Raw genomic sequence first — 13,342 nt, forward strand, 5'->3', positions numbered from 1 at the left:
GCTGGGCGAGAAGCAGCAGAGTCTAGACGGCCAAAGCTTACCCAGTTCAATGGGCTACTCTTCCATTCACTCATCATTCAAGCCCATGGAATCCTGGCTCCATTGATGGACCATAAAACTTTCATCACGTTCTGTAGCTTTAAGAATACTTATCCAGTAGAGCCAATCCGAACGCTGTCACGTTAAGAAAGGGTGCCAAATCCTTAGTCATGCGCTTCTTCACACGAAATTCATCCGGCCATCTTGATCTCGTCAGTCCCTTGGCCTCACCGACTTCCACACCTCTCTTTCCCATACACTCATCTACCATGTCCTTCCACCTTCTTCTTGGCCTACCTCACCTTATTCCTCCTTCAAATTCGATCAGATATACCCTTTTCACCACTCAATTGTCATCCATTCTCTCCATATGACCATACCATCTCAGCACACTCTCTTTGATTCTGCCGTCCAAAGACTTCTTCACTCCGGATCTTTCATGAATCACATTATTCCGTATCCTCTCCACTCTCTGTACTCCACATACTGTACATTCCTCAGCAGTTCCATCTCCAAAGCTCTTACTCTTGACTTTTCATTTTCATGCCACACCATAGTCTCACACCCGTATGTTAAAGTTGGCACTAACACTCCTTCATGTAAGCTTCGTGCAGCTGCAACACTCAAGCCTCTGTTTCTTATCATGGCCTCCATAGCACCAGCTACTTTCCTTCCTTATGTCACCCTACTTTCCACTTCTTTTGCACATTTTCCTCTCTTTTATGTCACTGTACCCAGGTACCTGAACTCTCTCACCAACTCTAGTCTCTCTCCATTCACTGTAACATCACACTGGGGGTCACCTTCTCTCCCAATAACCATCACTTTACTCTTTTCTACATTTACTCTAAGGGCACGATGCTCATAGACATCTACAAAACTCTGCACCAGTCTATCAAGCTCTTGTCCAGTATTTGCAAGTAGCACTGCAACATCAGCATATATCAAATTTGAGATATTCCATCCATATCCATTCATTACCAACACCGTCCCTCTCTCCACTACTCGTGTCTTTACTTCTCTGATCACATTGTCCATATATACTGAACAACCATGGGGACATCACACAACCTTGTCGGACGCCCACATTGATCGTGAACACACTTAGATGCCCATTTACCCTTACACATGCTTCACTACCATCATGAAAACTCGACGGCACCTAGTGGCATCTATACTGTACATGCGCAAAACCTTCCACAATTCTTCTTTGTTTACTTTGTTGTATACTTTTTCCTGATCCATTAATGTCAAAAACACCATATAATCCTTCTCACAAGCCTTCTCCACTACCTGTCTCACTGCAAATATTTGATCCACACATCTTCTGCCACTCCTAGAGCCACCCTGTTTGTCAATCACTACGACTTCTGATATCTCTCTTACTTTCTCTATAATAATTCTTCCATAAACCCTCCCTACAACACTCAACAGACATGCCACGATAAATCTTGTACTCACTTAGCTCACCTCTGTTTTTGTATAGGGGTACAATCACAGCCTTTTCATACTCTGCTGGCACAGTTTCACTCACCCATGCCTTTTTACATTTCTCCAACAAGCACTTCATTACGCCCTCTCCACTACACTTAATCATCTCTGCATACACCTCCTCAACTCCAGTCGCTTCACAGCATTCTTCACCTCCGTGAGTGTCACGTTTCCTGGTACTGCATTCCTTCTCTGTACATCCCCAAAACCATGTTTCCTGACACGGCATTCCATCTTTGTATGCCTCCAAAACCAATTATGATTACAGTCGGTCTGCTCTCTCCATTCCCATTCATCAGATTTTCAAAGTATTCTTTCCATCTGGTCCTTACTTCATGCCCATGGTTTACTAATCTACCACTTATATCATTCACACTTTCACAGTTCTTTCCACTGTCACTTCTACATTTCTGCACCTCTTTCCAGAATAACTTCCTAGTTTCAGAGTAATTTGCATTCATATTTTTTCCAAGATCATCATTTACCTCCTCCTTTTTCCTCTTCACTAGTCTCCTTACGTGCTTCTTGTTCTTAATATATATATCCAGTTCTTATTTCAGCTGAGCCCCTGTCCTGTATCCACTCTAGCCTCTTCTTCCTCTTTTCCTCCACTGCTCTCTTAACGTCTTCATCTCACCTTGCCGTACCTGTCTTCTTTGTTGTTACACTTGCCACATCACACACCGCTTCAGCATTCCTAACTAAGCAATCCCTATATATATTCCACAGATTGTCCAGATCCATAATTCCAACTCCTCTCTTACTTTGGCCCTGTATCCATCTGCCATTTCTTTGATACATATAAATATATATGTATAAAACACACACACACACACACACACACACACACACACACATATATATATATATATATATATATATATATATATATATACATACACGAGGTGCTACCCAAAAGCTCCAGTAATTTGAACAGAGGAAGCCAACTGTTTGCAATTTTGCCTTTTGCCACTAGGAGGAGTCAGCAGCATCCCTTGTGTGTCAGTGTGTCCCCGGCCGTGTCTGTGAGCGGACGTATTGTTGAGCTACGCTTACTATTGTAACGTGGTGTGTAGGTGGTCTGGCAGTTTTGCAATGGTGGACCAATGGCGCAGGAATGTCAAATCGATGTTGATCGTTTTCTTCGGTATCCAAGGCATTGTTCACAAGGAATTCTTCCCACTCGGTCAATCTGTCAGAGGAAAGTTTTACTGTGAAGTTTTGCAGCATCTGATGAAGAACATCTGCTGCGAACGTCCAGAACAGCGGAAGAACAAGGACAGGGTCCTGCATCATGACAATGTCCCCGCCCACACATCAATTGTTGTCCGGCAGTTCCTGGCTTCCACTAACACGGTAGTCATTCCCCACAAACCCTATCTGCCTGATCCCCTGCGACTTTTTCCTGTTTGCCAAGCTAGGACGTCGATTTGACTCGACTGAGGAGATCAAGACAGAATCGCTGGTGGTGCTCAAGACCATCACTGCTGAAGCCTTGAAGGGATGCATGGACTCGTGGAAAAAACACTGGGACCACTGTATACATGCCCAAGGGGACTACTTCGAAGGCGACAGTGAGAACTAGGAGGTAAGGTAACTTATTATCCTACAATTTTCAAATTACTGAAACTTTAGGGTAGCACCTCATATATATATATATATATATATATATATATATATATATATATATATATATATATATATATATATATATATATATATGATGAATAGTTTGAATACATATCATACACGAAATATAAACATGAAATATTCAGAAGTTGCGAGAGAGGCTCCTAAGCCCACGAGACCCATCACACACACACACACACACACACACACACACACACACACACACACACACACACACACACACACACACACACACACTGTTTACTAAACACAAGCTTCGGTGACCAAGGTGAATTTGCTATAGGCATGATTGAAATGGCATGATTTAGAGCAAGAACGATTATCAACTGCAAGGACCGAAAAATTAAAATAATTACAATATAAAGACCTGACAATACCATCAGAGTCTATAGAGTCTAATATATAGCACTATAATCGTGTGTGTGTGTGTGTGTGTGTGTGTGTGTGTGTGTGTGTCCAGCCAGAACTGGAGATTGTAATTTGAAGAAACTTAGCAGGATAGTTGGAATTAGGTCCCAGACGGGCCGGTTCCAATTTCATGTCGATTAAAAATTTCTGATTGGAATTACATATCGGGTATGGTGGGGCATTTCCGTGGAGTTTCGTGCATCTCAGAGAGAGAGAGAGAGAGAGAGAGAGAGAGAGAGAAAGGGTTACATGGAAAAGTCAGTATCAAAGACCTTTCAGTCCATACTGAGAAGATACTACGCATTTGCTTGCAAAGGCATGTTCCATTCGCAGTCATTCTAGTGTGAGTAAAATCCTGCTGATGTGTATTTTAAACTGCCATACTGCAGTGCTATTAGCAACATCCACGGGGGAATCTGTTCCAGGCAGAGCACATCTTGTATGTGGAAAAGTTTTCACAAATCCGGGTGTTAAAGAATTTCAATTCCAGCTTCCAACCATGGTTCGAGTTGAAAGGATACAACTTACTATGGTTAAGATTGTCAAACCCACTCAGTATTTTAAACATTTCAATGAGCTGACCTCGTGGTCTACGCATTCCTAATGAAAATAGTCCCAGAGCTCTTAGGGGACCAGTCCCCTGTTGAATGGATTAAGTTTTCTGGTTCTTACTTGAACTTTTTCTAGTCGATCTATGTCTTTCCTATGTGTAGGTGACCAGAACTGCTCGGTGCACCCAGAAGCAATGTTTTAAAAGAGTTATCGATGTCTTTATTAATTCCTATAATGAAACTGCCTCTGGATGTACCCTAGCAATTTCTGAGAGAGAGAGAGAGAGAGAGAGAGAGAGAGAGAGAGATATTGCACATCTATAGTCAAATATCTATTGCTGTACTTCACTGATGCAATTAAGAGACAATTTTCTTAAGCAAAAAATGGCGGTAGCTGTTTTGATGGTGGTGATGGTGGTGGTAGCTGTGGTGGTGGTTGTAGTAGTGATGATGGTGGTGGTGGTAGCTGTGGTGGTGGTGGTAGTAGTGATGATGGTGGTGGTGGTAGCTGTGGTGGTGGTGGTAGTAGTGATGATGGTGGTAAATGGAGGTTGTGGTGGTAGCTGTGATGGTAGTGGTGGTGGTGGTAGCTGTGGTGGTAGTGGTAGCTGTGACGGTGGTGGTGGTAGCTGTGACGGTGATAGCTCTGGTGGTGACCGTGGTGGTGGTGATGGTGGCTGTGATGATGGTGGTAACTGTTCAGAAGCTGCTCTCATTGGGAAGTGCTTTGCGGCCCTCCGTGAAGCACTTGTTCTACTGCAAAGCATGGGTAAGAAACGGCTATCATCTGGCCAAGTGCTAAGTGGCCCAGTTGGAACGTGAGGTGCTTGTGTAAGACTAAAACGGAGATAGATCGAGAACTGACAATGAATCGGAATAAGAAAGAATAAGAACAGGAAAGTCACAGGATATGCTGAAAACAAGAAAAATAGACTGGAGGAGAAATAAAAATATAAAGTACTGAGAAAATGAAAAAATGAAGGCATAACGAATCAGGGCAGCAAAAACTCAGAACACGGGAGAATGAAAAGAAATGAACTAGAACTGGAAGAAATGAGAAAACGAAAATGAGTCCATGCGAGAGGACCGAAAAAGTAAGTATTCAAGCGACATGAAATTAAATGCAAATTAACTCAGATAAAGCTCATTTGAGAGAGAGAGAGAGAGAGAGAGAGAGAGAGAGAGAGAGAGAGAGAGAGAGAGAGAGAGCAATCAAGGACATAACAGTTTGGCAACACGTTCCCTACTCGAACTGAACCACAGATACTCCAAAAGTATGCCAGTGGAAACTTAGTAGCATACCTCCTTGGCGATTTCTTTTATATATTTCATCTACATATTTTCTTGTACTACCATTCAAATGGCGGCAATATTTGCAATATTTACACATAAGAAGATTTTAAGGTGTAACAAAGAATGCAAGTCGCTGAGAAAGATATGCTACGGTACCTCCAATGGTAACAAGGATGATGACGTACAGTGCCTTTCGTCTCTTCCTTCTTAATAATCTCTTGTGTCAATGATATAATCTGATCTTCGACATTGCTGGTATCCGGGGCATATGAGACGATACTAATTCTTCGATCGGGTGATGCATATTTAACATTTCATTGCTGGTCTCTAGATGATTCTATTTGTTAGGGTAGACTCTTACAACTGGAGGGGATATATATATATATATATATATATATATATATATATATATATATATATATATATATATATATATATAATACTTCTGCCAGGTGTCTCAAACTAAACAAGGACAGACTGACGGTAACTGGAATCTATGTCTGTCTGTCTGTCTGTCTGTTTGTCTTTGTGTCTGTCTGCCTCTCTCTCTCTCTCTCTCTCTCTCTCTCTCTCACACACACACACACACACACACACACACACACACACACACACAGGAGGAGGTGTTACAAAATCTCCCATGCCAACCCGAATGCCTTAATCACTTTCGTCTTCATACTCCTGTGTGTTATTCCTCTCATTTTGATATGGACACGGTTTACGACACTACCATATAACAAGATATTACGGTGCAGCAGACAACTTACTTCGTTGAGGAAGAGGCAGTACAAAATTTTCCATACACAAATATATATATATATATATATATATATATATATATATATATATATATATATATATATATATATATATATATATATATATATATATATATATATATATATATATATATATGAAGATACAGTAGATAAAATGAAAGGCTGATGAAGACGTGTTGAGAAATAACCTCAGTCAAAGGAGAAAACTGTGTCAAGCTGACGTTGCCTTCGTCTCTTTCTGTTTAACATAATTTCAATATCGACACAGTCTGCATCAGTAATATGTAGGCTATGAAGACATTAATCCAATGAATCCTCTGATATGTTATAATGGTTATACTTGCTGCCTCCAGGCGATTTCATTTAGGTTTGGGGAGACATCTTGCATTAAGAAGGTAAATTAATCCATACGGTTTAAAAGCTTCTCCTAAGCTGAATAAAAATGTCTGAAGGTAGCAAGAATAAAATCTTATAATACATCATCGGAGTGATTTCGTTCAGGAGCAACAGACAAAATAAATCGCTGATGAGGAGGTGCTACAAAATCCCCACTGAGACTGACCACCTACCTTTCGTCTCTTCCTTCTTGGAGTCGAAGAATCCGGTAGAGAGTGCCTTTCGCTTTAGCAGGTAGGGCCGCCGCTTCTTCTGGCACCCACTGCTCGATTGCTCTGCGGGAGGAAAAGGAACGTAGCAATATTACAGGTCATGGTAGGTAAGAAATTAGGTCGAAGTATTGACAAAGGAAAACAAGAAGCGGTGCCAAGGCACAGGAAACCCGTCCCCGGCAGTCAAAATGTGCTGACGTATAAACACAACAGGATATCTACTCAATAATGTCACATGTCAGATATGGAGCAAACCGGATGAAAATTGACGAATTTATGCCCATTTCAAATTTTAGGCCCGACTCACCTGACTCTGACCCGCCGACCGCTAAATGAGGGAGTGCCCCCCGGATGTAATGGGGCATGTTATAGGATGCAGATTTGAGGGATGCACATTTAGGTTTTGGTTTCATGTCGATATGACGAATCCGAGAGGAGTTATGGCGAAAAAAATATTTTAGCTTTTATTTTTTTTTACATTTTTTGAGCCTACAGCCTGGGCCTTGGCCCAAAATTCAATCAGGTGATCGGAAGGTCATAGCCCATCATCCCTGTAATTTTGGTTAAAATCGCACCAGTGGTTTTCGCGTAAAATTGTTAACAGGCAGAAAGGAAGACAGACAGACAGACAGACAGATACAGACAAACAAACAGACAAGCTGCCCCTCCGGGGCAGGGACGGGTAAAAGGAGGGAGGGGGGGGGAATAGCTCTGGACATAAGATTGGGAGAAGGATAGTGGTGAATTTATAAGCAGGATAAGTAAGAAACGGTTACGGCAGAAGTAGAATTACAGAAAAGGAATTGGTGTGAACAGTGGAAGAAGAGTGGATAACAAGATCCACAGCTGGGTTTTAAGCATGGGAGGTTAGAAAAGGTCATGGCAGAGATGAACATAAGAAAATCTATGGTAGCCTATACGAACAGTGCATATGCCAGGGAACATTAAGGCATGCTAAGAACATGTAAGGTCGAAGATGGTGACGACGGGGTCAAACACAGGGTCATGGTAGGTCACAATAGGATTATGACAGTGAGACTCGAAATTCATATGGCTACGATGTGTGGAAGATTGGGGAACATTAAGCTTCCTGAGGGTGGGAAAGGATAGCGAGGGGGAAAGCACGACAGAGTTGAGCAAGAAAAGGAAGGGCAGAGAGGATAAGGCACAACAGGGCAAGGTCGGGCAGGGGAGGAATAAGGAAAGATACGGCAGGGGAGAGGAAGGGATAGGGTTGCAAAGAAAATGCAATGATAGCTGGGTATGGTGGAAGACTAAATATAATATAGAGCATTTTAATATTGAATGGAAACACACACACACACACACACACACACACACACACACACACACACACACACACACACACACAAGGAGGAAGGTAGTAGAACCATGTCATGACAAGTATATAAACAAGATGATAAAGTTGATGTACTCAAATGTGGATGGAATGGTATCTAAATTACTAGAGATGAATGATTATGTCAGAGAAAATGAACCACAAATAATATGCCTAACTGAGACAAAATTAACACCAAGGATATCCAATGACATACTAAACTTAGAGGAATACAATATATGGAGAAGAGACAGAAATTTAAAAAAAGGAGGAGGAATTATAATATTAACTAAGAAAAATCTAAAAGTCAAGGAAATAAAACTAGATATACCATCACAAGTAGAACTGATTGCAGTAGAGATCGACACATCTGAAGGTAAAGTAACTGTAGCCAATTTGTACATGCCACCCAGATCAAACACATGGGAAAGAGACGAATATGAGGACCTGGCAGAGAGCACATTGCTACATAAAATGGAAGAGAAATCGGAAAGAATTATACTAACTGGGGACTTCAATACAAATATAATTTGGAATACTCTATATATAAATAGCCAAGAAAGCTGTTGGGACCAAAAGCTCCTGGATCTCGTACAAGAGTTTTTCTTAACGCAACATGTGAGGGAAACCACCAGAAAAAGAGGACTTGATGTACCTTCAGTGCTAGATCTAATATTTACTAGGCAAGAAAATGATACTGACAGTTTAATATATCACCCTCCACTCGGTAAAAGCGATCATGCAGTACTAAATTATAGCTTCAGGATAGCATATGACATAGTAAACAGCAATGACAGTTACAAAAAGGGCCTAAACTATAAAAAGGGAAATTATCAAGACCTAAAGAAGTATTTCTTAGAAGTTGATTGGGAAAATGAGCTTAGAGGACAAGATTTAAATGCTGTATATAAAAATTTTTGTGAATTTTATGAACTAGGAGTCCAGAAGTACATCCCACAGCACAAAGAAGCAGATAAGAAAATACAGAAATGGTTCAATACAGAATGTAAAAAATCAAAAGAAAGAAGAGATTTGTTGTGGAATAGATACAGAAGACACAATAGTGAAAGGGCGTATAATAATTACAAACAGGCAAGAAACGACTATACAAGAATAAGGAGGGAAGCCCAAAAACAGTTTGAGGAGGATATAATAAATAAAAGTAGTGATCAACCAAAGCTGTTTTACAGCTATATCAGAAGCAAAACCAAAGTAAAAGATATAATACAATCCATTACGGACGAGGGAATCACTTATACACAAGAGAAAGATATTTGTGAAGCACTAAATAAGAATTTCCAATTAGTTTTTACAGAAGAAAAAAATTTTGAGATGGACTATGTGGAACACGCATGTCCACACATACTACCAGATATACAAATAGCAGAAAAAGTAATACAGGAGGAGTTAAGTAGATTAGACAGAGGAAAAGCAAGTGGTCCTGATGAAATTTCATGTTGGGTATTACGAGAATGTGCAAAGGAGTTAAGTAAACCATTATTTTTAATTTTCAAGAAATCCTTGAGTCAAGGAAAACTACCTGATATTTGGAAAAAAGCAAATATTGTCCCCTTATTCAAGAAAGGAAATAGACAAAATCCTCTCAACTACCGACCAGTATCACTGACCAGTGTTGTAAGCAAGGTATTAGAAAAACTTATAAGAAAAGCTTGGGTAAATCATCTAGAAGAACACAGTATGATAACAGAAAGACAGTTTGGTTTCAGAAAAGGAAAATCATGTGTTACTAATCTGTTGAGCTACAATGACAGAGTAACAAACACAATACAAGAAAGGGAAGGATGGGTGGACAGTATCTATTTAGATTTCAAGAAAGCTTTTGACACAGTACCACACCAAAGACTTTTATGGAAACTGTACCATCAAGGAGGAATTCGAGGCAAACTGTTTTGTTGGATGCAAGACTTTCTCAAAAAAAGAGAAATGAGGACAGTACTAAGAGGAAACTACTCATCATGGAAAGATGTGACTAGTGGAGTACCACAGGGTTCAGTGCTGGCACCAATCATGTTTTTAGTGTATATAAATGATATAAACAGTAACACTGGAAATGAGAGCTATCTGAATATGTTTGCAGATGATGCAAAAATACAAAGGAGAATTACTAGCACAGACTCTTGTAGGGAGCTACAAGAAGAATTAAATAAACTTCATGAATGGAGTAGTACCTGGCAAATGGAATTCAATGTGGACAAGTGTCATGTAATCAAGTTTGGTAAAAGTGGAAAAAGACCTGATTGGGATTATAATTTAGGAAATAAAACCCTATACACATCAGAAAGAGAGAAAGACCTAGGTGTGATTATCAATAACAGACTATCTCCGGCTGACCACATCAGCGAGAAGGTACGGAACATGTATACACTGCTTGCAAATATGAGAATAGCATTCACATACATAAATGAAGACATGCTAAGAAGGATTATAACATCATTCATTAGACCAACCCTGGAATATGCATCAGTAGTCTGGAGTCCTTATCTCAAAAAGCATATAGACAAGATTGAAAAAGTTCAAAGGGCCGCTACAAGATGGATACCAAGCTTAAGGGACCTAAGCTACGAAGAAAGACTAAATAAACTGAATCTACCAACACTACAGGAGAGAAGGAAAAGAGGTGACATGATAATGCTATATAAGTGCATATCAGGAAAGGAGAAAATAGACATAAATGATTACTTAACATATGGAGAAGCATCAGTAAGAGGACACTGCAAAAAACTGCATAAGAAGAGAGGTGAAAAAGACGTAAGGAAATTTAGTTTCCCAAACAGAGCAATTGATCAATGGAATGCACTACCGAATGAAATAGTGTGTGCCAAAACAATTCACAAATTTAAGGATACGTACGATAAATATGGTTTAAGACACGGGACAGTACGAGCTTGACTCATTCCTGTAAAGATACAATTAGGTAAGAACAATTAGGTAAGAACACACACACACACACGGGAGCACGTGCGCACGCGAGCACACATACGCACATACATTCTCTCTCTCTCTCTCTCAGGCCTACCCCACACGCCAAAGTGGCTGGATTGAGTGAGGGTCGGGCTAGGGTAAATATAGCCCAACCGCCCACCACCCCGCCCGGGCTCACGGTCTAGCCAACACGAGAGAAAAAATTGGGCTAAGAAAGTGGCAAAAAATAGCCCCGCTCGCGTCAGTCATTGGCCCTGGCAGGCTTCGGAGCGTACTATTTTCTCGGGCTACGTTAATGACGCGGGTAACGGAAGAAATAATCGTGATTGTGATACCTGTATTTCATCATCATTATCATTACCGGTATCATTATTATAATTAGTTATTATTATTATTTTTTACTACTACTACTACTACTCTTGTTATTATTATATTTTCTTCCCTCTCTTCCTTATCTCACTACAAATACTAGTACCATTTCTTTTCTGACAGTTATTGCTATAAGTCCTCGTACTATCAATATTGAAATTATCATACCCATCATCCTACTGCCATCAAAACAATACAACAAAAACAACAGTAATAATAATAATAATAATAATAATAAATACCCTCAACTTGCTATTGTTCTATTCGACGATCCTACTGAAAACACTGATAACAAAAGAACAGGAGAGACAAATCTAAGGTGAAAAAAGGTGAAAGAGAAAACAAGGTGAAAATTAAAAAGGAAAAGGAAACGAAGGTAAACGTAATGTGGATAAAATGGTGAGGTAAGGAAGATAAAAAAAAAAAAAAAGATGAATGGCTGCAAATATTCTCAAGGGAATATAGTATGGGGGAAAAACACTACCTAGTCAAAAGTTGGTGAACTCTACGATAAAATGTTGTTATATTTCACGTATTTGTTTGGTTTGGATTTTGACCCCTTAATCCCTTAAAAATCCACCTAAATGAGAGAGAGAGAGAGAGAGAGAGAGAGAGAGAGAGAGAAAGAGAGGCGTTATTTAAGCAAGGAGTATGTGTAACGAGATAGATATGAGCTGGTCAAATATTGAGGGAATGACACCCAGTTTGACAATTGTTTGGGATAAATAAACAGATAAAAAGTAAATAAATAAAATAATAATAATAATTATTATTATTATTATTATCATTATTATTATAACAATGTAAGCAAAGACACTGTATTTGTTCACTTCTTCTATATGGTGGAAATTATTGAGACACAGGTGAGAACGTTAACAATAAAGAGATAACAAACGAAAGAGGCGAGAAACGTAAAGTGATAAAAGAAAGAGGCGAGCAAAGTAAACACGGTAGAGAAAAAAAAAAACAAGAATAACATGGAAGGGTATAGACACAAATAATAAGGGATAGAAACTGATGGAGAAGTTAACGACACAATGAAAACAGATGAGGAGGGTGAAAACAAAGCACAAGAAAAGCAGACACAGTGACACCACCGGCGAACGATGAAAACAGAAAAATTAGAGAGTGAATGTAGACGACAGTTAACAGGAAACTGAAGATACGAAAATTCAATGAAAGTGAAAAAGAGTGATGAAGGCGAGGAAATCAGATGAGGAAACAAAACGAAAACAAAATAAAACAGACGAGGAAAGTGAAAAAAAAGAAGGAATATAATGAAGAAAATGAAAAAGGGGTAGAATATCTTTTACTACTACTACTACTACTAATAATAATAATAATAACAATAATAATAATAATAATAATAAGCAGACGTATATAAAAGGCGCCGAATACTTTATGGAGGACAGGTAAAAAACTGGACACATTTAATCATTAATGTGTACCAACAAACAATGGAGGATGCCAGTTAATATCACCAATTAGCTTGCTGGGTAAATACTGCAATTAGGATAAATATCGGTACACACAGTCTGATAGGCCATTATAAGTCACAACAAATAGTGAAACATTTACATTCAACGTTATTCTTTTGATTTATTTAAACAACTTGTCACTAGTAAATTCTCTCTCTCTCTCTCTCTCTCTCTCTCTCTCACACACACACACACACACACACACACACACACACACACAGGGTTGATCAGTAGTACACCGTAATACTCTTCCATTTTTTTTTTTTTTTTTTATGCAAGGAGGAAGGAACCAAAGGCAAGAAGCCCGTAAGAGTGTTCCCTTCTCGAAAAAACAAAAACAAGTTAACAGAGAGCCAAGTTCAAGATATCTAAGTTAACTAGCCTACTGTATATC

The 13,342-nt window shown here is 39.4% G+C and overlaps 1 protein-coding gene across 1 annotated transcript in view; it reads right to left on the reverse strand.

Annotated features, from left to right (window-relative positions):
* RhoGAP102A (Rho GTPase activating protein at 102A) overlaps window positions 1-13,342 on the reverse strand; it is a 216,876-nt gene that overhangs the window by 130,360 nt on the left and 73,174 nt on the right. The window contains exon 4 of the mRNA XM_080274052.1: window positions 6,777-6,882. Coding sequence (XP_080130178.1) covers window positions 6,777-6,882 — 106 coding nt within the window. The remainder of the gene's footprint in view (window positions 1-6,776; window positions 6,883-13,342) is intronic.

The sequence above is a fragment of the Coenobita brevimanus genome, chromosome 57 (assembly GCF_032717465.1).
Source record: "Coenobita brevimanus isolate Jiangsu-jjx chromosome 57, ASM3271746v2, whole genome shotgun sequence".
In the NCBI taxonomy this organism is placed as follows: Eukaryota; Metazoa; Arthropoda; class Malacostraca; order Decapoda; family Coenobitidae; genus Coenobita; species Coenobita brevimanus.